This window comes from Saccopteryx bilineata, chromosome 8, assembly GCF_036850765.1.
Source record: "Saccopteryx bilineata isolate mSacBil1 chromosome 8, mSacBil1_pri_phased_curated, whole genome shotgun sequence".
Classification (NCBI taxonomy): Eukaryota; Metazoa; Chordata; class Mammalia; order Chiroptera; family Emballonuridae; genus Saccopteryx; species Saccopteryx bilineata.
The window spans coordinates 51,695,453-51,721,627 of NC_089497.1; the positions used below are offsets into that span (position 1 = coordinate 51,695,453).

The 26,175-nt window shown below is 39.0% G+C and overlaps 2 protein-coding genes across 3 annotated transcripts in view; one reads left to right on the forward strand and one right to left on the reverse strand.

Moving 5' to 3' along the window:
* On the reverse strand, positions 1-26,110 carry MIX23 (mitochondrial matrix import factor 23). 2 transcript variants are annotated; one of them, XM_066241185.1, is made up of 5 exons: positions 26,052-26,110; positions 12,751-12,876; positions 6,011-6,157; positions 3,505-3,564; positions 1-297 (listed from the first exon to the last, which is right to left on the reverse strand). In XM_066241185.1, the coding sequence occupies exons 1-5, from the start codon at positions 26,100-26,102 to the stop codon at positions 247-249; spliced, it is 435 nt and encodes a 144-aa protein (XP_066097282.1). In that variant the 5' UTR covers positions 26,103-26,110; the 3' UTR covers positions 1-246. The 2 variants fall into 2 exon arrangements, with proteins under 2 accessions (XP_066097282.1, XP_066097284.1); XM_066241187.1 differs by lacking the exon at positions 12,751-12,876 and having other exon boundaries at positions 26,052-26,107.
* LOC136312241 (protein mono-ADP-ribosyltransferase PARP15-like) overlaps positions 1-26,175 on the forward strand; it is a 328,256-nt gene that overhangs the window by 31,153 nt on the left and 270,928 nt on the right. The window lies entirely within an intron of this gene.

The following is a 26,175-nucleotide window of genomic DNA, read 5'->3' on the forward strand; positions in this document are numbered from 1 at the left end:
TACACTGAGTCAGAAAATTATTTTAATAGTTACAAAACATTTTTTACAGAATCAGTATAAAATAGCAGTTGATTTCTCCATAATTATCAGAATTATTTATACTTGAGGTCTTGACTAAGTGGGGCTGAAATCAACACAAGGTCTTGGACAGCTGGCTCAGAAATCATCCTAGGAATCCCGCCTTGTTGACATCTGTCATGCTAAGTTTTTATGAGATGACCTGGTCCTTTTTAAAAAAGTATCTTTTCATTCATTCTTTGGAGGCTTGAAGTGAACTCGGCAGCGTTCATTAAACACCTAAGATATTTAAACAGAAACAAGTCATTGAGTTATCCTGTATAAATTAGGCCTGGAACTAAATTAAATACAGCATGGTACAGGAGGAGGATATAATCATTTGTCTCAGGTTAAGTTTTAGGAAACAGGAGTATTCTTACCAGTTCAAATGGCCTTACCAAGTGCTAAGAGCATGGAAGGCTTTGATAGACATTTATAAGGTAATTTTAATAAAATTTATATTATTCAAGGAAAAAATCATCACAAGCTAGTTTATTTAATAACTAACAAACATTTCAGTTCCATATTCTGGACATATTTTGTACAGTTAGACAAAAATATTGAAAATAAGTTTAAGGTTTTCTTCTTTTTATAACATTTGATTAGAAATATGCTGTGCTTTTCTAAACAAGTGCCAGACCTTCTTATAATTAGGTATACTGAAACGGAGACCAGTCTTCTCTTAAAGTGTAAATTTATATACTGTTTTATTCCATTTACTTTGCTTCCTAAAAATCCAAACAAATTACATATCATAAATGTTAAAAAACACTTTATGACTGTCAATATGTTAACTAAAAATTTTGATACAGCCATTCAATGGAATAAAATGTAAGCATAAAAATGAATAAGGAAGCTCTTTATGTTTTGATTTTTAAAAATCTCCAAGATCTAATAAGGAAAATACAGTGTGAACAGTACGCTTACACTTGCAGGACAAAGGGGGGGGTGTATGTGCATGCGCACACATCTAAAATTAGACCAGGCGCAAACATCTGAAAGCACATACCACCCTTCCAGAGAAAGGGGCCTTCCAGAGGAAAGGGGGGAAAGTGGCTATAAGAGAGATGAGGCAGAATTTATACTGTATATTCTTTAATATTAAAAAACAACTTTTAATCATGTGTATAAAAATGTGGTGCACAACTTTTTACCCTGAAACTTCATTAACATAAAAAACATCATTTTTTGCAAATCAAAACTACAATGAGATACCACCTCACCCCTGTTAGATTAGCTATTATCAACAAGACGGGTAATAGCAAATGTTGGAGAGGCTGCGGAGAAAAGGGAACTCTCATCCACTGTTGGTGGGACTGTAAAGTAGTACAACCATTATGGAGGAAAGTATGGTGGTTCCTCAAAAAACTGCAAATAGAACTACCTTATGACCCAGCAATCCCTCTACTGGGTATATACCCCAAAACCTCAGAAACATTGACACGTAAAGACACATGTAGCCCCATGTTCATTGCAGCACTGTTCACAGTGGCCAAGACATGGAAACAACCAAAAAGCCCTTCAATAGAAGACTGGATAAAGAAGATGTGGCACATATACACTATGGAATACTACTCAGCCATAAGAAATGATGACATCAGATCATTTACAGCAAAATGGTGGGATCTTGATAACATTATACGGAGTGAAATAAGTAAATCAGAAAAAAACAAGAACTACATGATTCCATACATTGGTGGAATATAAAAACGAGACTAAGAGACATGGACAAGAGTGTGGTGGTTACCAGGGGTGGGGGGAGGGAGGACATGGGAGGGAGGGAGGGAGAGAGTTAGGGGGGGAGGGGCACAGAGAACTAGATAGAGGGTGGCGGAGGACAATCTGACTTTGGGCGAGGGGTATGCAACATAATTTAATGACAAAATAACCTAGACATGTTTTCTTTGAATATATGTACCCTGATTTATTAATGTCATCCCATTACCATTAATAAAAATTTATTAAAAAAAAAACCCACATCATTTAAGGTTAAAAAAAACACCTATGTTGGTTACTGTGGACTATCATAAAATAAAAGCAAAATATACAAAGGAAGGTTTTAAGGTGCTGTTATTATTCAACTTCTTAAGCTCGGTAGTAAATACACGAATGTTTATAGACTCCTGGCCCTCCTCTCTTATAGTTTATCACCTGTCAGTCCCCAGCCCCCACGTTCTGTGAAGATCCCCATGCTCAGGCCAGAGGAGGCCTTAGATTAGTGGCCTTGACACGCTGGTTGGAATGATATATCCAACTCAGCGAAATGATTCTTAATCACCTCTGCTGACCTACTGCACTACAGCTACATTTTCTTCTGTTTAAAACAAATAGGGACCCTCCCTGGTTTTGGAGTGGATGGAGTACACTTCCTTTATAACAAATACCAAATCCAAAACTGTTCTACTCTTCCTACATTGTATCTACATCAACCTCACACTAAATTTTTCAAACCAGTTATTTATTGTACCCTCTCCCATCCCATCCCAAAAGTAAACAGTATCTCTCCTGAGGATTTAAATGGACTAATACTGCCAAAATCTTTCAAGTAGCAAACCCTTACCGCACTGGTAAAAAGGGCAGAATAGGAAATCTTGGCAAAGAGGATAGGATAAAGAAATGTGATAAAGCAAAGAAAATCAGCTTGGTTTTTTTGGTAATTTTTTCATGGCTGTGTGAGTTGGTAGATTCTAGTTTCTGGTTCAGTTGACCTCTCTGGTTTAAGCCCATTCCATTAGTTATTTTCAAAGAATAAAACAAAACTTTCAGTTCATTTCCTCAGATTTAATTTTTTTTCTCTCTCCAGAAAGGGTGAGCAAAAGGGAGTATACAGTTTTAGAGAGAGGTATAGAGATATATACCTTTCTGGAAAACTAAAGTCAGGATTTTGTGATTTTGTTTTGACTACAGGTAAAGTATCTAATTCATCAGCAGAACCACGCAGATGGTAATAAGGAGTAGGTGAATCTACGAGCCATAAAATTCCGTTATCAGATACCAAAAAGTTATGCACAAAAATGTTTCAGGATCAGATGCTAGAAAACAAGCAACTGTGACGGGTAGCTAATGATATGAAAATTTATGGAAAGTAACTAGGCTCAAAAAGGCTAATTTTAACAAACAACCTCAGTGAAGGTTCTGAGTTAACTAGAGTAAAAACTTCATCAAATATGCCCATAATTAGTGTTAGGAAACATAGACTATCTCCAACTCTATTACCATGACAGGTCATACAATTCTACCGTATCTGTAAAGCTAATTATGATAAGTTGGCTCTGTCTGGATGCTGACCCCCCATCCTCCCCCTAAGTGAAACTCTGTAGCTTCTATACAAAGGGTCTCTAAGGCTTCCCAAGGGCCCCAGGGCTCTCCTTACTCTTACTCCCTTGCTTTCCCTTTGCTGATCAATCTCCCTCCTAGTTCTCTCTGAGAGCTACCATTATTTTATACCTTCCAGCTCCTGTCATTTACCACTTCTTCAACATTCAGTTCTGACTGCATCCATTTCAACTGCAAGAAAGAAAAACAAATTTATGAAAATTTAAATTAAAAAATGAAAACCAAACTCTGTAATGTTTTCCCAACAAAATCAGCTGCTGCCTCTGCATTCTTTTATTTTATTTTTAATTTATTGATTTTTAGAGAGAGGAGAGAGATAGAGAGGAGAAGGGGGGGCAAGAAGCAGTAGTAATTGTTTCCTGCATATGTCTTGACCGGGCAAGCCCAGGGTTTCGAACTGGTGACCTCAGTGTCCCAGGGCAAAGCTTCACCCAGTGCGCCACCACAGGCCAGGCTGCTTTGGCATTCTTTGTTAATAGTTTTACCTGGGCTAGATTCTGGGACTTTCTTTGACACACACAGCCCATTCTCCCCGTAACTAATCAATTGTTAAATCTTATGAAACCCATGGTTCTCTAGCTTTCTGTGTATTATAACCACCTTGAGAGCTTAAAAAAATCTCAAATTTGGCCCTGGCCGGTTGGCTCAGTGGTAGGGTGTCGGCCTGGCGTGCAGAAGTCCCGGGCTCGATTCCCGGCCAGGGCACACAGGAGAAGCGCCCATCTGCTTCTCCACCCCTCCCCCTCTCCTTCCTCTCTGTCTCTCTCTTCCCCTCCCGCAGCGAGGCTCCATTGGAGCAAAGATGGCCCGGGCGCTGGGGATGGCTCCTTGGCCTCTGCCCCAGGCACTAGAGTGGCTCTGGTCGCGACAGAGCGACGTCCCGGAGGGGCAGAGCATCCCCCCTGGTGGGTGTGCCGGGTGGATCCTGGTCGGGCGCATGCGGGAGTCTGTCTGTCTATCCCCGTTTCCAGCTTCCGAAAAATACAAAAAAAACAAAAAACTCTCAAATTCCCAGGTAGTTCACAGAAGAAATAAAAATGGCCTATAAACATAAATGGGGGACCTGGCCGGTTGGCTCAGTGACAGAGCATTAGCCCAGCATGTGGAAGTCTCAGGTTTGATTCCTGGTCAGGGCACACAGGAGAAGCAACCATTTGCTTCTCTACCCCTCCTCCTCCCCCTTCTCTTTCTCTCTCTCTTCCCCTCCTGCAGCCAGTGGCTCAACTGGTTCAAACGCATAGGCCTGGGTGCTGAGGATGGTTCCGCGGAGCCTCTACCTTAGGCGCTAAGAATAACTCGCTTGTGAACATGGCCCCAGATGAGCAGAGCATCAGCCCCAGACAGGGGTTGCCTGGTGGATCCCAGCCAGGGTGTATGTGGGAACCCATCTCTTTATCTCTCCTCCTCTCACTTGAAGAAAAAAAAAAAACATAAATGGGTGCAACTTCTATAAAGGACAGTTTGGTAAGATTTATCAAAAACCTGTAAATTCACATGTCCTTAAACTCAGTAATTCCATTCTAATTATTCATCATACAATACAGACTTGTAAAGACAGCACAGAGGAGTAAAAAGGAGGGTGAGGAGATGGCAACCTGATTTGGGATAGGAAAAAAGAATCAGGAAAACAACAGAGAAAGGAAGGGAAATATGTGAGGCCCAAGTGATCGTGAAAGGCAGGAGTTTTCCACACCTTGACCATACAGCCCCAGAGGTCTGAGGCAAAAATGCTGAAGTCTTTCTAATTTTCTTTATAACTGCCAACCTAATCATAAAAGTAGCCAACTCTAGTGCTAAGCCCCGATGGTAAGGTACATCATACTCCTAGTCACTTCTGGTCAGAGAAACTTGAAAAGAAAGAAGCTAGCAATTCTAGGAAGAAGGCTTGAAATATTCAGGAAAATTAGGAGGAAAAAAGCATGTATCACTGGCTGAGACAGTCACCTCTGGGCCCTAAAGGCACAGGGCAGAACTGAGGGTGGAGCACAATGTGTGACATTCCCAAGTACTCACTGGTGTTTGAACTTTGCTCTCCACTAACAAGAGTCATTGCATTCTGTTTGACTTAATTTGCAAATAGTGATTTTTCAGTTTCTGATTTAACAGCCCAGCCCTGCAGTGTGTCAATACCTTTAAGAGTCTGTTAAAATACAAAATCCTGTTTATGTTTATGGAATGCAGGTTTACTGATTTACCAATTTATAATTGGAAATTTCCAAATGTAGTAATATCCACTAAAAATTAAGTTTTAATCTCTTGGTCATTTTTTAAAAAATATCATAACTCTAAATTTTTCATATTAAAAACTGCTTTTATTTTATTTAAATTTGTTTTTATTGATTGATTTCAAAGAGGAGAGAAAGAGAGAGAAAGAGAAGCATTGATTTGCTGTTCCACCTAGTTATGTATTCACCGGCTGACTCCTGTGTGCGCCCTGCTGGGGTCTGAACCCGCACCCTGGTGCATCTGGAGGACACTCCAGCCAACTGAGCTGGCCAGCCAGGGCTAAACTGCCTTTATTGTGAAGGCTAAGTTTAGAAAACCTTGGCCTCAGCAATGTAAACCTTAAAAGAGAAAAGATTAAAATAAAAAGAAATGTAAACCGTACTCGACTTACCTTTGTCTGTTCTTTTCTAAGTTGCTTTAATAACGTTAGATCATCCAAATTCTTTTCTCTCTCTTCTCGAAGGTGTTTTACTACTGATGAAGTCTGAGCTATACATTTTTTTATGAATCTGTCCCTACTGGCATGAGCCTCCATCAACTAAAAGAACAAAGGAGTGAAAAGGGAAAAATCGTACCAATTTATCACATATTAGAATTTTTAAAAATCCTTATCTTTAGACTATAGAAATGTAATACTTTCTAAAACAATTTTTTTAAATGAAATCTAAGGAAAAGAAGGTTGTGCTTATCAGCTAAATCACCTAAAAACAGATCAAAGGAAGCACTTCTACCGGTGGCCAAGGTTGTCTTCTTCCTCAATAAGCTCTGAGGACCTGACCTGTGATGGCGCAGTGGACAGAGCGTCGACCTGGAACGCTGAGGTAGCCGGTTTGATACCCTGGGCTGGCCTGGTCAAGGCACATACAAGAACAACTACTAGGAGCTGATGCTTCCCGCTCCTCCCTGCTTTCTCTCTTTCACCGCTCTCTAAAATCAGTAAATAAAAATCATTTTAAAAAGTGACAATAAGCTCCCAGGGCCTGCTGCCTGTCCTCCTGGCTCCCTCGTCCTGCGTCCCCCACTGGGCTTGTCGTCTCAGGCTCCCGTCCCGCTCACCCCCACTCTCCTCAGTCGTCCATCACCCATGCGTCTCTCTACCCTGTGCCCACTCTCACACCTCTTCCGGGCCACTTTCTGTTGGTAGTCTTCTTCTCTTTTTCTGTCCTCTCATGTTTTCTTCAGCCTCATGCTGTTACCAAGTGTAAGAAATTATAAAGTAAGTGATGTAGAGAAACTTCTGGTTACAATAAAGAAAAACAAAGTTACATTTACCTATGTAAGACCAAGCCCTTTTCAAGATTTTAAAGTTTTAGTGTTAATAAAGAAAATTATGTGTAAGTACAGCATGTTGGTTTCATTAATTATGTGTATTGATCAAAAGGACATCTGACAGAACTTTATATTTTTTAAAATTAATTTTTGAGAGAGGGAAACATCTATCTGTTCTCCCACTTCATTGGTTGATTCTTGTATGTGCCCTGACCGAAGATCCGAACCCACAACCTGGGTGTATGGGGATGGCGCTCTAATCACTGGAGCTATCCAGCCAGGCCTGACAGAGCAATTCTTATTAACCTTCATGTTAATGTAGCCAATCCAATATACCAATCAACATCTATTTTCTGCCTTGATTCAAGAAGTATGATAGCCATGTTTCAAACACACTCCTACAATCACAGCCACATTTTGACAGCATCCCAATAATTTAAGGAACACGAAAAGCAAAACACTAAAAAAATACATAATCACTGTTATAATGGTACATAAATAACAGTGGTCCATCTCTAACTAAAATTTAACTTGCCCCATGCAATTATCATTCCTTCTTTTCTCTAAAGAGAGAATAACCTAATATGATAGTTAAAACAGGGATAACCTAACCGTTATGTGTGTGTGTGAACAGATAGATAAAACACAGGAGTAACTTAATCATCCTATAAACATTATTCATAAGTTATTTGAAACACGTCTCTTAAATGGTCATATTGGAACCCTGTGGTTGAGAATGACTGGTCTAATATTCTCCAGGAAAGAATAAACTTTGCGTTTCTACAGTGCAGTACTAAAAGAGCATTAGTTATAAATCATATCCATGGAAACAAAAGGAAAGTAAAAGTAAACTGCCTAATAGATTTTAATGCCACCAATAGTAAATTTCTCTACGATGGCAATTATTTCACTGTAACATCGGACTCAAAAGGATAGCCTCAAGGTACATATTTCATTGGCAAACCTGCTGCTGCTTTGTTGTTTACTCCTTCAGGTATAATTACAGGAAATTAAAGGAGCCACTAGAGTAGGAACCACTCTCCCAAAAGAGAGTAAGAAGGAAAAAACCATTCTCAGAGTTAAGAAGCTCTCCCTGTTGCTGTCTGTGTAAGACTGCCTAAATAATCCCCATTTCTAGACTTCAGTTTCCTCTTTTGTAAAACTATGGATTACGAGAAAATACTCACTAATATCCTTTTTACCTCTAATACTTAGGGGCAATATGACTTAATACACTGCTTGGATATCAGATGCTATTTAATCACTTTGATATTTCATCTAACTCCCCAGCAACTGGTGAAATAACACTAACACCAACTAGAAGTATAACAAAATAATCTTTTTCTATCTGCATTTTAATTTTTTATTTTTCAGACTGTTATTTTTAAATTTTATTTTTCAGTTACAATCGACATTCTTCTATCTGCAGTCTAAAATCAAATTCAAATTTTGTCCATTTACCTTGCCATCTCTCTCACTATAAAGCTTCCTTCTTTTTTTAAATTTTTATTTATTGATTTCAGCAAGAAAGGAAGGGGAAGGAGAGAGAGAAAGAGATAGAAACATCAAGCCATTTCTGTATGTGCCCTGACTGGGGATTGAACCAGCAATCTCTGCGTTTTGGGACGATGCTCTAACCAACTGAGCTATCCGGCCAGGGCAAAGTGTCCTTCTTTGAGTCGGCTTTCCTCCAATATTCCCCTTTAACTTGCCCCTTTCCTGTGGATACACTTCTGTCTGCAAATCACCCTCTTACCCTCACCTGATTAGTTCTCCTTCAGATTAGGCTTCTGGGAAACCACTGGATGTGAAAAAAAATTACCAGGCAAGTCATCTTTTGCTCTGTTATATCAATTATTTGAATCTGGTTTTTATAATCATCTTTAAATAAAATTCCGAATCAACAGCTATATATCAGAGGAGTATGCATGGACTTTTCTGTACATCTATGTCAAAGAAACAAGGGCACTTAATAACTAGTAATAGATTATGTGATATGAACCTACCAGCAATAGATTATGTGATAGAGCCTACCAGCACCAAGCCAGCCTTAGCTCACTAGGTAATTCAGATGCTTGAGGATTTGGTCACATGAGAACTGTTTTGGTATGTACGAAGGGCTTATCAAAGTAACTGGGGCGATGAAAAAAAATACATACATATATATGTTTATTTTTTTGAGAGTGCGTTTATTAAAGCTGGGGACAGTGAAACAAGGAAGGGCTTAGCATAGAAGAAGCCACAGGAGACAGCCCAGGTGGGGCTGCCCTGGCTCACTGGGAAGTCAGAGAAAAGGGGGCCTTGGAGGCAGGCTCAGGGGGTTAACTCAGGATGAACTGCTGCTGCCCATTGCTCCCCTGGTTGGAAGTGCCATGGGGACCCTTAGAGCTTAGGAGTTGCATGCCTGTGGGGTAAGAGATGGGAAGGGAAAGATGCAGGCGTGCTTCTGGAAGGAGAGTGCCTACAATTTATTAAGAAACTTGATAAAAGGCAAGGAAGGCCTTGGGTTACAGGAGAAAAATCCTGAACAATAAGCACAGTGGTAGTCAACCTGGTCCCTACCGCCCACTAGTGGGCATTCCAGCTTTCATGGTGGGTGGTAGTGGAGCAACCAAAGTATAAATAAAAGATAGATTTAACTATAGTAAGTTGTTTTATAGAGATTTATTCTGCCAAACTTTGCGAAAATCTGGCATAAGTAATTATTATTACATGCTTTAACTTGCTGTAACTCTCTGCTTTATACATTTTATAAAGTAAAGTGACTTCCCTACTTTATAAATCACCATTACTGTGGAACTGGTGGACAGTTAGAAAATTTTACTACTAACAGAGATACAGAAGTGGGCGGTAGGTATAAAAAGCTTGACTGCCCCTGAATAAGCATATCATAACGGCACTACCTTTGACTTGGGGTAAGCAATTTTGAAATGAAGACACTGGGTGAGGCAGGAGAATGATTCGAAACTAGTTGAAAGGGCATTTATCTAGGACTTTCCAGTTTTCGTTTATTTTATCAGAACTTTGAAACTTTTAGGATAAAATTTTCACATCTTTTAATCATTTTTAAAATGTTTTTTGTCTTAAGGGAAATATAATGCCAACACTTTCCCTAATTAGTGTTTTTTGGTGTTTTTCTTTCTAAAACAAAGGTTGATTCTAAATAAACTCTAAATTAAATTCTAATTTCCCAAACATCATCTGTTTTTGGTTTTTGTTTTGTTTTGTTTTTTTACAGAGACAGAGATAGAGTCAGAGAGAGGGATAGACAGGGACAGACAGAAAGGAACGGAGAGAGATGAGAAGCATCAATCATTAGTTTTTCGTTGCGCGTTGTAACACCTTAGTAGTTGTTCATTGATTGCTTTCTCATACGTGCCTTGACCGCAGGCCTTCAGCAGACCGAGTAACCCCTTGCTTGAGCCAGTGACCTTGGGCTCAAGCTGGTGAGCTTTTGCTCAAACCAGATGAGCCCGCGCTCAAGCTGGCGACCTTGGGGTCTTGAACCTGGGTCTTCCACATCCCAGTCTGATGCTCTATCCACTGCACCACTGCCCCGTCAGGCTGGGTTTGTTTTTTGAGCCTTGACTATGACCCTATCATTAAAATCAAACAAAAATTAAGTTTTTTTCATACCATTTTTTGTATTTTAAATCTTCTTTCAGAACTTCTGACAAAATGTGCAAGGGGATGCATACATTGAAGCATTTATTCCAAAAGTTCATTATGTAAAGAGATGCCCTTAAGAATCACCCTAAATCAATCACTATGACACTGATAATAATTTTGCATGTATAAAACACTGTTTCAAGTTCATAGACTATATTGCTCAGAATTGATTTTTTTAAAACTGAACTTAGAGAAGAAAAAGCGACATTGATTTGTTGTTCCACTTAGTTATGCATTCACTGGTTGATTCTTCCATGTGCCCTGACCAGGGAATGAATCCGCAACCTTGGAGTATGAGGCCGATGCTCTAACCACCCGAGCCAACACCTGCTCAGGGCGGACTGTTATGTTTACCTTGAGAACGATAAATAAAGCTAGAAAATTTTCACAGATTGAAGGGAATATGCTCTAATAAGGGGATTACACTAAAATTATTTTATTTTTACTAAAAGTATACCAGTAAGTTTTGGAATTTCTAAAATGAATGCTTCACAGTAACTTTGCTGATCATCTATAAAGAAGCATTACCATTAGAGTGTACATACTCCTTCCCTGCTGTAGGAGGAGGGGTCAGGGGCTGAAGTAAGTCAGGGTGACTAGAGCAGCTTAGGCATTTCATAGAGTTTCACTTCTTAACTGAGACAGTATTTGAGGAAACTCAATGGTACTTATTAGCACAGGCACTGTGCTACATGTCCGATCCCTGGCATAAACCTATTTGATGAACAATCCTCTCTGCATGATATTCATGTCGCTAGATCCCTCTAGGATACAGACAGGGAGAAAAACCCAAATACATACGTAAGAAAGGTTCCAAATTTAGTATGCAAGTATCCAGACTCAACAAAAGAATAAGAACTAATAATAACAGCAATAACTAATAATAGAAGCATCAAGCATTCATATGTCAAACATTTGGTACAGTAAGCACTTTATATTAACTTATTCTTAAGAACCCTATGAATGAGGCACTATTATGATACTATTTTACAAATAAGGTGAGGCAAAGAGGTTATGTAACATGTTCAAGGTCATCCAACAAGAAAGTAGCAGAGATGAAACTCAATCTAGATCGGAATCCATGTTGTTAATCAGTACAATATAAATCTCTAAATAAGAAGATTGGAAATGACTGAATAGGTTATAGAAATTATATGGGTAGTGGCGGGGAGGTGATCATTAAAGTGATCATAAACTTCTAGTGCTTTAGTTGAGACAGAGATACCCAAAGAAACTAAGTGAACAGTCAGACCTCAGAATATGTTAAGACTAGGACGCATGCTCCCTACTTCAAATACTGGATTCTACTCATTAAAGCCCACAAACCTGTGATTTTCTCAAGCCACTAAAATTACCTGACCACTCAGTAAAAGAACATACTGTCATATAAAAGCAGAACAAAAATATCAGCAGTTAATGATCTGAATAAGTTCATCCAAAACTGGTTTTTTTCATATTTGAGAAATGAACATTAGGTTTTAAATAATATATTCTTTATAAGACAACGGATCCAAATAGTAATCTTGCAGTAGAGCCTAAAAAAGCAAATGCCATTTGAACTTTAGCTTCCAAGTTAAAAAGATATAAGTAAACTATAAAAAATACGAAGCTATGATATTCTTTCTTTCTACTTTTGGAAATTAAAGAGAGAAATAAAGAGAATCCTTAAGAGTGAATAAAAAAATATGTACTTGAGAAACCAAATTCTCAGGAAAAGACAATTTATCTGTGACTTTCCTTCTCTCCCAACCTCCAAATGCTTCTATTCCCCTTCCTGATGAGTGGAAAGAAACAAAACACAGAAGGCGTGAAGGGTGTTAACTTTTCCTCTATCAGTGGTCTGGCTTGTCAGGACTGATTCATTCATACTCTTGTTCCACTGTTGTACTTAACTGCTTCTGCTCTCTCCTTCATTCCATAAGGCTGCACAAAAGGGGGCCGGAAAATGACCGCTCCCATTCCTCAGAACCATCTTTCCACAGACATGTGCATACAATCACACATTTGTTTAGTTTGTAGAAACTAGATCAAAACTTATAAACAACCCTCAGGTGCGGGCAAGAAAAAACTTGAAGATATCATTCTTTTATCCACAGCTTAATCACACATTTATTTAATGAGTTATTTTGCCTGCAAAGAAAGGCATAAAGGAAGCAAAAAAGAAAGACTGAAAAGATACAAAGATACACTTACAGACTCATAAAGTTGTTTACAGGTTTGGCTGGCATCAATTTTCCCTGCAAAGGAAGCTGTTGGAACCGTAGTGTTTAATTCATGTACTATTCTGTCATCAATCGTCCTCATCACCTTGAGTAATTCCTATATATATTTAAAATAAAAGAATAATAACCTGAATAGAAAGTTAAGTGTTAAAAAAAATAAAAGAAGCATTTAAACCAAAAAATAAAGCTCTTGGATATTTTACAACTATGCAAGGTGGGAGTGAGGAAACCATGTCCAATATAGTGCAACCACAGGAAAATCTTTGTTACAAGAGTTATGTAATAGTAACTCTAATAACAGGCACCAGCTCACTGGTTTCCTTGGCTTCAATGTGAACATGTTAAGGGTAAAGACTGTTTTACTCATGTTTAAAACCACAGTACTTAGTAAACAGTGTGCACTCTTTTCCTCTCCAGTACAGACAATGAAGAGTTTTCCTGAGCTCCATCAGCACAGATTCCCCAAATCAACCCAGCATGACTGCTTGTTCTGCTCCCTATCATTCTAAAGTGTGGTGCTGGCTAGAAAATTTCTGGGAAGATAATGTAAGAAATGATCGGTAGTGGTTTATTTGCAGAAATTACCCTATACCTTTTCAAGCTTTTGGTTTTTTAATATGGTTGTGTATAATTCTTGTAACAAAAAGAAGTAAAATCAATTACACTGCAAGAGAAGGAATGAAATCAAATCTCTTCATAGCTTTCTTGTCTATGGAACAAGCAAGAAATCAGTTTTACTTTTCTTTGTAACCTCAGCTCACACTTCCCAAAGATTTCCGACCCCTCAAAAAGGCTCCAATTCTCAAACCAACTAAAAGAAAAATGATAACAAAAGCTAGGAGGACTGACTCTGGTGAGTAAGCCTACACAGCAAAACCCCTTTGCCCCACATTTTGACTAGAGTACTTCTTTTCATTTGTCACTAAAGAAAGTGGGCATTAGCTACACTGTCTCCAAATAACATAAACACTAGAAAAAGTGTAGTATACTTCTCTTTCTAAATTATTTAACTTTGTCCCCCTACCCAAACACAATCTCTGCAAAATCAAGAAAACATAATACTAGAAACAGACTTATTACTGAAAACATCCAAATTCATTCAACATTAATGTATATTAAAAGCAATTTGCTTGATCCTTCATTTCCTTCCTTTGTCAAACTTAAATCCATGACTGAAATCAACTCCTTTATTTCTTTATGTTAAAATAAAAACATCCACTGCCGTTAAGCTTACATTTTAGAAAAATTTAAAAACAATTTTAAAGAAAATAAAAATCATTCATAGTTAACCACTATCATCAGTATTTTAACATATCCCTTTAGTTTTCTATAAAAACCTATGAATATTTTTATAAAATTGAGATCCTATGTAACATTTTAAAGTCCAGCTTTATGACATTATACCATGAGCATTTGCCCTTCTTATTAAAAATGCCTTGAAGACATTTGTAACAGTTGCATAATTATTCTATCATGTGGAGGTACCACAGCTTATCTGACTGCTTCCCCACTGATAAATACTTCCGTTGTTTCCAATTATAATAACCATTGAGGCCATTCAGATTAAGTCTTCAGTCCAGGTTCTGTTCCTATCAGTCTTTATCTTTCATTAGTAATTCACTGACCTTTTCTAGATATTTAGAAATAAAACAGCTTGTAGCAGGATCATAATTTCGACTAGTAAAACACAGGCAAACATCAGGTCTAAAACCAACATATCTTATCCCCTCTTCTTGTTAGCTTTCCGTATTTTTAAATCGATTTCTTAGAGAGAGGGAAAGGAAAAGAGAGAAATGTTGATTTGTTGTTTCATTTCTTTATGCACTCATTGGTTGATCTTGTATGTGCCCTGACTGGGGATCCAGCAGCACACTTGGCATATTAGGTCCATGCTCCAAACAACTGAGCCCCCAGGCCATGGGTCTGTGTCTTTCTATTTTTGATCGTCTTGAATCTTTCTATTTTTGTTAATAGCATCACCATTCTCTGTACACTGGAATTTGTATAGGTTAATCTCAACATATTCACTAAGCAACTTTAAACAGTGGACGATGTTATCATGTCAGTAAGTGGCAAATTCCAAGCAAATGTTAGCACTATTAAGAGTCAAAAAATAGGTAAGTAGTAGACAGGGACCTATCTTGCCAACTTTACTTCCTACAACTTGACTATTTAAAAAAAAAAGAAATCTCTTTTAAAATCAAACCTAACCTGTGGTGGCGCAGTGGATAAAGCATCGACCTGGAATGCGGAGGTCACCGGTTCAAAACCCCAAGCTTGTCCAGTCAAGGCACATACAAGAAGCAAGAACTACAAGTTGATGCTTCCATTCCTCACCTCCCTCCTCCTTCTCTCTCTCCCCTCCCAAAATCAATAAAATCTTTTAAAAAAACATTTTAAAAAATGATTTCTTAAATCAAACTGATCATCCTGGCTGGTTAGGTCAGTTGGGTAGAGTGGCGTCCCAATACACCAAGGTTGCAGGTTCGATCCCTGGTTAAGGCACATACAAGAATCAACCAATCAATGCATAAATGAGTGGGACAACAATCAATGTTTCTCTCTCTCCCTCTAAATCAATTGTTAAAATTTAAAATAAAATCAAACTGATCTGAGGCTAACATTTACATTACGCCTTTTAGATAAGATTTTTTTCTTCATGGAGAAGCCTCAACAATCTTTCTTTTTTTAAGCATAGGTAGTAATTAGAGAGAGTACCATAGAGTTCATTCCCTTATTAATTCACTCATCATTCAAAAAATATTCACTAATATCTAGTATGTTTTTTTGGCACCATTTTAAACACCAGGGCTACACCGGTAAATAAAACAGAAAACCTCCTTCTCGAAGGAGACTGACAATAAACAAGCACATCAAAAAACAAGATAATTTCAGTATAGTAGTCCCCCCCTATCCGGGGGATACATTCCAAGACCCCCAATGGATGCCTGAAACCACGAACAGTACTGACCCTATATATACTGTGTGTTCCCTTATACACACATATCTTTTCACTTAAAGAAAGCACTTTATGGCTTCTCGTTGACATAGCAGAATTACTAGCACCGCTACTCTTTTGCTCTGGGTCCATTAGTAGTACTAGTTACTTGAATACAAGCACTGATATATCAAGACAGTAGATTTGATAACCAAGACAGCTACTAAATGACTAACAGGCAGGGTAGCAAAGGAAATGATACACTGATTCATGTCCTATGTGGGATAGAACAGGACAGCATGCTACTCAGAAAGGTGCGCAATTTAAACTTATAAATTGTTTCTTTCTTGAATTTTGTTTTATATTTTCAGACCTTGGTTGACTGGATAACTGAAACAGCAGACAAGGGGTTTCAGAAAACTAAGGTTAACGGGTTGAAGAGTGACTGGGTGGGGTTGAACAGCCCTACCTTAGGTAGGGGGATCAAGAAAGGTCTGAGGATAAAGTATTTGAGCTGAGACCTAAATATGAAAGAGCCAACTATAAGAAAATCTGGAGGAATAAGTCAAAAAGTATGAGGCAAGAACAAACTTCGGATGTTTGAAGAACTAAAAGGTAAGTGGACTAGCAGTGAATAAGGGAGAAAGCAGTATGAGGTCAAGTCAGAGCAGAAGAAAATGAAGGACAACAGAGACCACAGAAGCAATCAAGGATTCTAGTTTTAAGATAACAAAGTTTTAGGCAAGGGGATGATATAAGCAATTAATTTTTATTTTTATAAAAATTTTTTATTCATTTGAGAGCAGGGCTAAACAATGTTTCTAAATGATAACTTTTCCTGCTATGTGGAGAATTGACTAGAGAGAGGAATGGAAAGAGGGTAACCATTTAGCAGACTGCTATGGTGGTCTAGGCAACATGAAGGTGTTTGATAAATTGGTAGCAGTAGAATTAGGGAAAGGAAGCTGGATTCATGATCTATTTTGAAAATAGAGCAGATAAGACTTGCTGACGCACTGGTGGTGGGGGAGTGAGAAAAGAAAACGGGGTAACTTTCAGGTTTGAGACCTGAGCAACTGAATGGAAGTGCCATTAATTGACGATAAGGATGAGCCTTAAAGAAGAAAAGATTTAACAGGAGAAGGAAGATCGAGATCTAATCTGCCTGACTAAGTGGTGGCACAGGGGGTAGTGTTGACCTGGGATGCTGAGGACCCAGGTTCAAAACCCCACGGTCACTGGTTTGAGTAAGAGGGTCACTGGCTCAGCTGGAGCCTCATGGTCAAGGCACGTATGAGAAAGAAATCAATGAACTAAAGTGCCACAACTACTATATACATTGATGCTTTTCATCCCTCTCCCTTCCTAACTCTTTTGCTAAAAAAAAAAAAAAAAAAAAAAAAAAAGCCTGACCAGGCGGTGGCGCAGTGGATAGAGCATCAGACTAGGATGCAGAAGACCCAGGTTTGAAACCCCGAGGTCGCCAACTTGAGCGCAGGCTCATCTGGTTTGAGCAAGACTCACCAGCTTGAGCCCAAGGTTGCTGGTTTGAGCAAGGGGTCACTCGGTCTGGTGTAGCCCCCCAGTCAAGGCACATATGAGAAAGCAATCAATGAACTAAGGTGCTACAACAAAGAATTGATGCTTCTCATCTCTCTCTCTTCTTGTCTGTCTGTCCCTATCTGTCTCTGTTTCTGTCACACACACACTCACACACACACACACACAAAATTCTATTCTGACTCAGATTATTTGACGAGATTTAGAATTACTATTAATTGTATGTTATACTGGTATTATGTTTAAAATTGTAATCTTTTAAAGATATAGACTAAAATATCTATAGAAAAAGATATATTTGGGATGTACTTCCAAATAATCTGTTTAGGATGGTGTGAGTGATAGGATATACAGACAAAACAAAGAGTGGCCATGAATGAACTGCTAGAGCTAAAGAATGCGCACATGGAAATTCATGGTACTGTCTCTCCTTTGTGTATGTTTTAAATTTCTTAAAATAAAAAGTTTTTTAAGTTATGTTTGTTTATTTATCTTCTTTTACCAAATGAGAGGTGGGGAGATAGAGAGGTGAGACTCCCGCATGCACCCGACAGGGATCCACCTGGCAACGCCTCTCTAGGGCCAATGCTCTGCCCAGCTGGGGCCATGTTTGGGAGCCATCCTCAGTGCCCGGGTCAGATGAGCTAGAACCAATCAAGCCCTGGCTGCGGGGGGGGGGGGGGGGGGGCCGGGAGGGGGGGGGAGAGAGAGAGAGAGAAGTAGAGTGAAGGAGAGAGGTAGAGAGAGAGGGAGGGGGGAAGAGGGAGAAGCAGCCAGTCACCTTCCCCCATGTGCCCTAATTGGGAATCAAACCCAGGACATCCACACACTGGCCAAACAATCTACCATTGAGCCCACCGGCCAGGGCCTAAAGTTATGTTTTAGACATATTAAGTTTAAGATGCCTTTTAGATATCTGAGCAGAAAGTTGAATATACTAGTCTGACATTGAGCAGAGCTAGAGTTATATTAACAAACTGATGTTATTTAAAGCCATGAGATTAGAAGTGATCACTGAGAGAGACTGTAGGAGTGAAGGGGACCAATGATCAAGACGGAACTCCAGCATCTCAAACTACATGAAACAGACTGTGATATCACAGAAGTCAGATAAGCAGAGGCTCTGAGGGAATGGTCCAACTGTGTTGAATGCTACTAAGAAGTTAAGAAAGATATGAACAGAAATTAACTTTTAGACTCAGCAGGATGGAAATCATGGGTGACCTACATAAGAATCATTTAAATAAAGTGCTTAATGAACTCAAAAGTTAATGTGGCTTAAGTACAGACAGTAAGAGAAAACATGATGTAAAATGAGGCCCAATCATTATAGGTCACATTTTAGGATTTTACTCTTTTTCTTGGGAGTGATAGAGAACCAATGAAGTATTTAGGCACAGTGGGGCTACATAATCAATTTGTGTTCTGAAACAATTACTTAAAGTATTACAGTGTGGCCCTGGCTGGCTTGCTCAGTGGATTGCCCAGTGTACCAAGTTCGTGGCTTCCATCCGGAGTCAGGGCAGACCAGAAGGAACCAACGAGTGCACAACTAAATGGAACAACTAAGTTGGACAAGGAGCTGACGCCTCCCTCTCTCCCTCCATTCCCTAAACCAATGGAAAATTAAGGGGGAAAAAAAACCTTAAAAAATGTTCAAGTGTGAAAAACGAAATATAGATCAAGAGTAGATGCAGAAGACTAGTTGGGAGACTGATGCAGCAATCCAGGTGAAAGATTATCTAGTTTGATACTGCCTACGTTTTGTTGTTTTATTAATTTACTAATTATTTTATCTATTGGGGAAAGAAAATGCATCCTAGGGTTTTGATTTACCCTCAATTTTAACCAATTTTGAGCTTGATCAGTAGTTATACAAATTCCCCTTCAATAAAACAATATGAACATACTGTGAAGTTCCTTATACAGCAGTGGGAATTCATCTGCACTCACTAGGTGAGAAGTCAATTTCACAATCTTCCCCACAGAACCTACAAAATGTAGATAATCAACTATATCAATTCTTTTCTGTGTGCTAGAGAATTATCAATATCTATATGATCTAGAGCTTGGCTCTAGAGAATTATCAATATATGATCTAGACACTCGCCACATGAGGTTATTTTAATTAAAATTAAATAAAATTTAATTCTTCAGCTGCACTCACGACATTTCAAGTGCTCAAGAGCCACATGCTGCTAGCATCTACTTATATTGGATAGGGCAAATTCCACTATCACACAAAGTTCTATTGCACAGTACTGAATCCAAGAAAACATCACAGTCTCTAAGCTAACAATGTACTTGTTCAGGGATTGCTGAGAACTATAAGCTATTCTCTAATTTTTATTTATGGATTGATTTTTAGAGAGAGGGAGAGAAAGAAAGAGAGGAGAGAAAGAAGGAGAGAGAAGGAAAGAGAGAGAGAGAGAGAGAGAGAGAGAGAGGAAGGGAGGGAGAGGGAGGGGGGCACATTGATTTGTTATTCCACTTATTTATGTATTCATTGGTTGACTCCTGTATGCTCCCTGACCAGGGATTGAACCCACAACCTTGGTGCATTGGGACAGTACTCTAACCAACTAAGCTACCTGGCCAGGGCTTATAAGCTATTCTTAAATGTCATAGGAAAGATACTAATAAAACTAAAGGAAAGAAGATGCAAGAAGGAACTTCTCTCAAAATTGGAAAGGAAAAAGGAAAGGAACTATAAACCCACTAGGCACAGATTTCTTTATGGTGGAAAAAGTGCCAGAGCTCTCAATACAACTAACTCTTAGAGGTCTAGAGCAGTGGTAGTCAACCTGGTCCCTACCGCCCACTAGTGGGCGTTCCAGCTTTCATGGTGGGCGGTAGTGGAGCAACCAAGTATAAATAAAAAGATAGATTTAACTATAGTAAGTTGTTTTATAAAGATTTATTCTGCCAAATTTAGTGAAAATCCCACATAAAGTACTTGGTAAGTAATTATTATTATATGCTTTAACTTGCTGTAACTCCGCTTTATAAATTTTATAAAGTTACTTCCCTACTTTATAAATCACCATTACTGTGGAACTGGTGGGCGGTTAGAAAATTTTACTACTAACAGAGATACAAAAGTGGGCAGTAGGTATAAAAAGGTTGACTATCCCTGGTCTAGAGGAAAGCCTGGGCAGACCTCACAGCCTAACAGCAATTGGCAGGTCAAGGCAGGTACAAAAGTGCTGCCGTTGTTCATGTGTCTCGTTCATAAGGAATTACTAACTACCTGACTCTCAGTCCCATGGTACAGCATACTCTCTCACCTCACCCAGAAAACATAGAGAAGATGCCCCTGAGCAGATAATACACAATAAATTGCAACACGAGTTTGGAGATAATACATACAGAATTACACACACTTCGGGGGCTCTCTGAAGGCTCCATCTTTGTGTACAACCTGGAACCCTGAATAGCTTCAAAATGGCAAAGCAGAACAAAAAGAGAACTCTTCGAATTTTGTAGTGCCTCCAGCCTCTTTTATCTTTCACCTTCCTCAAAACAAGAACAGACTCCAATATATGTTTCCCTAATTTTAGGTTGACTCTAAAATTATTTAGGTAATCTTGGAACTGCATTTTATGTCTTACCTGTAATTGTGAGGTAAAATCTCATCCTATTGGAAGGCAATTTCAGTAGTGAAGGAATGCCCATATTTAGTAGTAAGAAGGAGCAGAGAAAACTTTGATTGCTCCTCCGATTATACTATATACCTAAGGTTAATCCTTAAATTCCTTTTATTATTTTGAGCAGCTTTTAGGGTATATGGGGGTTGGGGTGGCAAAAGATCTATCATAGGTCAGTAAAATACAATTGTACTCCAAAACAAAGATCTCAAATTTTTTTTTTATAATTTAATTTTTCTGTTTACAACAGGCCCCTTAGCATTTCTTGCAGCATTGGTTTGGTTGTAGTAAATTCCTTGAGGTTTGTTTTTTTTCTTTTTTTCTTTTTTTGTATTTTTCTGAAGCTGGAAACGGGGAGAGACAGTCAGACAGACTCCCGCATGCGCCCGACCGGGATCCAACCGGCACGCCCACCAGGGGCAATGCTCTGGCCATCCTGGGCGTCGCTATGTTGCGACCAGAGTCACTCTAGCGCATGAGGCAGAGGCCACAGAGCCATCCCCAATGCCCGGGCCATCTTTGCTCCAATGGAGCCTAAGCTGCGGGAGGGGAAGAGAGAGACAGAGAGGAAGGAGAGGGGGAGGAGTGGAGAAGCAGATGGGTGCTTCTTCTGTGTGCCCTGGCCGGGAATCGAACCCGGGACTTCTGCACGCCAGGCCGACGCTATACTACTGAGCCAACCGGTCAGGGCCTAAAGATCTCAAATTTAACCTTTCTTGTCCCCAGCCTCTGCATGAAGGTACCCAGAAGTAGACCCATGATGCTCTTTTTTTTTAGACAGACCTGGTTCCTCAAATCCCATTTTTACAGTTGTGCTCATAGTGTGTTCCCCCTAAGCCACAGTCACAGACTTGTCTACAAATGCCAGAGTCCTCCGATACTCATCACCCACAGGCACAGGGACAGAAAACAGCTGGGCATGTTGCAAAAGGAACCATCAATGATGCTAGAAAATAGTCTATTTAGTCTCTACCTAATTACCATATAACTCAAAATCAACTACGTATAAATGAATCAATACTCCTAACAGAAATACCAAGACAAACATTCTGGGAAGGAATACTGAGTTGATTTTATTCAGGTGATGAAAGATCTGCATCTCAGACAGGGTCAGGAAGAAGGAGTTTCAGGGTAGCCGTAAGTGACAAAAGCATGGAAATAACAAAGGGAGTGATACGTTCAGAGAAAAGTAGGTCTACGTGATTGGACAGCAGAGATCAACTATACACTGGAGGAGGCACGGATTTAGGGGATAACATGCATGAGTAAGGACAGAGGTAAGAGATCTAACTAGAGAGAAGCACTTTGGGATTGTATGCCATGTTAAGTAGTTTAGACTTAGTCATATACGCCTAAAATCAGATGCATGGTTCAGATTCTAAAACTTAGAAGATAACATTATAAAGCCACAATATTATGGAGATTAGGTTGAAGGTGGGATATATTAGAGAAAGGAATGATGCCTATCGTAAAGCCAGTGCCAAAAACGACAGCACCTGAACAAAGACCATGGCACAAGTGATGGATCTCCCTAAAGCAGTGGTCCCCAACCTTTTTTTGGGCCACAGACCGGTTTAATGTCAGAAAATATTTATATGTTCATGGACTGGCCTTTAGGGTGGGATGATAAATGTATCACGTGACCGAGACAAGCGTCAAGAGTGAGTCTTAGACGAATATAACAGAGGGAATCTGGTCATTTTTTAAAAATAAAACATCGTTCAGACTTAAATATAAATAAAACGGAAATAATGTAAGTTATTTTTTCTTTCTCTGTAGACCAGTACCAAATGGCCAACGGACCAGTACTGGTCCGCGTCCTGGGGGTTGGGGACCACTGCCCTAAAGCACCTATTTGATCATCTCACCCCCTCTGCTCAAAAGCTACTTTTTAATCTCACACTTGACATCTAAGGCCTTCCACAATCTGGTTGCAATCTTTTGTGTAATCCCAATGTGCTCCTGCATAAATCCTGAATTCCAGCAGTACTGATTGGCTATTTTCCCCAAATTCACAAAAATTTCTGCCTTATATACTGTTTTTTTCCTACCCCAAATACCCTTGATCCTGTCCACCTAAGGCTCAACACAATGATCAACTCTTGATTTATTTCCTTCTGAACTGTGATCGCATTTCATTCATATTCTCAATATTTTCCACATTTTATATCCAGTCCACTGGGTCTTCTCAAGTGCCTGGTACCTAGCAGTTAAGTTTTATAAACTGCATTTGTTCTCCCAAAATTCCTATGTGACTGTATTTGGAGATTGAGCCTTTAAAGAGGTAATTAAGGTAGGGTGCTAATCTCACAGAACTGGTGTCCTTGTAAGAGAAAGAGATACCAGAGATCTTTCTCCCTCTACATGCACAAAGGGCCATGCGAGAATACAGTGAGAAGAAGTCTGTAAGCCAGGAAGACAGGCTCACCAGAAACCAATCCTCACAGGGCTTTGGTCTTGGACTTCTAGCTTCCAGACCGTGAAAAACAAAAAAATTTCTGTTATTTAAGTCACCTATTCTGTGGTATATGCTATAGCAGCCCTAGCAGACTAATACAATATCAATAAATTCTTACAGAACATTAAAATGGGATTCCAGACATTCATTTTTAAATGTTCTTTTCTGTATTTTATTTCATTTTGGAAATGAGAGTGCTAATTTCCAGGAGTGCTAAGACCAACTTTCATAATAGAAAAATAAGAATTGTAAAAATTTAAAATACTTTAAAAACTCTTAAATTCTACCAAGCACCTATATGGGAAAAAATCAGAACACTAGTTGTCAGAGTAAAGAAGAAAAATGGGACAGGGATAGATAGGGAAGGGGCATGAAGAAACTTTCAGAGGTAAAAAATGGTATTATCCCCTAAGTTGATGTAGCTATATGTAAATATCAAAACTCAATGGTACACTTAAGAATTGTGTTTTTCATTCATATAAATTTTACAGAAAGAAAGCAAACAAATACTAAGCTCTGGTTAGTGAGATGATTATGAAAGACACGTTGAAGGGTGAAGTATATGGATGCTTGCAATTTAGTTTGACATGCGTAAGAAAAATAAAAAAGGTGGATTGATGGATAGATTGTTATGTAATACAGTAAATACAGCAAATCACCAATTACAGAATCTAGATGGTGGGTACATGAGTGTTCATTGTACAATCCTTTCAACTTTTCTGCAGTTTGAATATTTTCATAATAAAATTCTGAAAAAAACACACCTAATCTTTTTTTTCCCCACCTAATCTTTATAATAAAAAATATATGACATGTTTCTCTGCCAAATTATTCAGGGTAGTGCTTTTCACATTTAGGATACCTCCGTAGAAAATGTAAATTTAAGCTTTGCCTTACTAACTTGTGAGTACGCCAGTTAACCTCACTCTACAGCTTTATCAAATTCATCTAAACCTAAAGCTATACTAAAATTTTACAATTTTACAGCACCTTCACTGATGTTCTTGTGTACCTCTAAGGCAGTAGGGGCAAATGTTGTCATTCACAATGAGGTTAAATCAGTGGTTTTAAACCTTTTTACCCTTGAGGACCGGTGAACATAGGAGAATTATTTCAGGGACCAATAAGGCAGAAATCACCGAGCATAAGCAAATTCAACTTTACTCACTGGGTCTATAATCCTCATACAACATCAGGATAGTTAACTCTTTTGCAGATTGTCTTGAAATTTTGGGCAGATCGACTGATGGTTGAAAAAGTGGGTTAAATGATGTGGCAAAGCCAGCCAGCTCTGGAAAACCAGATCTTCTGACTTTTAACCCAGGATATATTCTCCACTATAAACCATGCGTTTGGGAAAGTCCTAGAAAAAGTATTTTAAAACTTCCCCCAGATTTGAGACTTACTTTATAATCTTTTTACTTACATATCTCTGTGAATGGAATGGTTCTGGCAACAGTTTAGCTTTTTCCCCATTAATAACATTTTATCTGACCTTCCAAATGAAGTCAGTGTTCTTTAAAAACACTGTTGGATGTTTTAACAGCAAAGAGATCCTCTTAAATTTGGTTTTAGAGATTGAAATTATTATAGAAATGGAAGCAGTTTTAAATGTTACTTAATATAATTTTCTTTTATAGATTCAAAAGTTAATTCCCAAAGGGTTGATTGATTAGCTGTGCAGAGCTAATCTGAGAAGCGGCTGAATGGTGGAGCTAATCTGAGAAGCGGCTGAATGGTGAAGAGGGTTCAAGAAATGAACAACCCCTCTAAAAGAATCTACATAAAGTTCTTTCGTCAAATGATGTTTGTCAAATAATTCAGTCTGTTGAGGTTATTTTCAAAAATACCACTCCCTACAAAATGGTTCAAAGCACAACACTTACTACAGATAGGTCAATTACTTGTGAAATGATTTTTCAGTACCTTTAGTTAAAACAACACTGGTTAAGGCCACTATTTTTAAATTCAACTCTTTATCTAGATGGCAGTACATTTGTGCCTACACTAGAATAGACAACTTTCATTGCAACTTGGTCAAAATCCAAACCCCTGTTCTTTAATTCACGGGTTAATATTTAACCGTAGGCCTCTAGTGTTTTAATATACAAAAGATAAAGCCTATTTCTTGAATGTTACATTTTCTCTAATGTTTGGGAAGGCAGCAACACCAGGGCAGGTATTGGAATTAATTAATCGCCCCTCCAAGACTCCAAACGTTCTGCCCATCAAAATAGTACAACTTGTACCAAGTTGTTTTATCAAATAAATAAGTTCTTCACTTTTCTTTTTTAATCTCCTACAAATGCTCAACTTAAAATACGAGAGAATGATACAGGCTAGGAACAGATTTTAGGAGATGGCTAAAAGATTGTTACAATCTCTACCCACCGGGCCTAAGCTCGACTTGACCACCGCGCAGCCACCCAAAGTTTCCCCAGTGGTCACTCAAGGCCTGGCAGCACAGAGAGACCCATGACCCCCCAAGGAGCAGCGTGGCTCCCTGAAGCCAATCCCGCGCCCCCATGACCTCCAACTGCTCGAAAAAAAGAGTCTTGAATTGCCGGCTTCCTCCACAACTAGTCTGCACTCCCTTCTAGGCCGGAGGAGGAAACAGGGTCTGGGGACAAAAGAAAAGACAGGCCTGCCACTGGGAAAAACCCCATCACCTGGAACTCGGCGAACTCCTCACAGTTCACACCGCCACTGGGCGCCGCCATATTGAACAAACGAGAGGCCCCCGCCGCGAGCCAATCACCGCGGAGCAAAGGCGTCCGCAGCGCTGCCTGACAA

Bases quoted from the DNA above. Each gene is read 5' to 3' on its own strand.
- MIX23 (XM_066241185.1), bottom strand. From the start codon at position 26,102: ATGGCGGCGCCCAGTGGCGGTGTGAACTGTGAGGAGTTCGCCGAGTTC. The intron at 6,158-12,750 runs GTAAGTGTATCT...TTGTTCTTTTAG, and splicing joins GTAAACAACTTTATGAGTCT to TTGATGGAGGCTCATGCCAG. The intron at 298-3,504 runs GTATAAAATAAT...TAAATATCTTAG, and splicing joins TAAATGACAGGAGCTGGAAG to GTGTTTAATGAACGCTGCCG.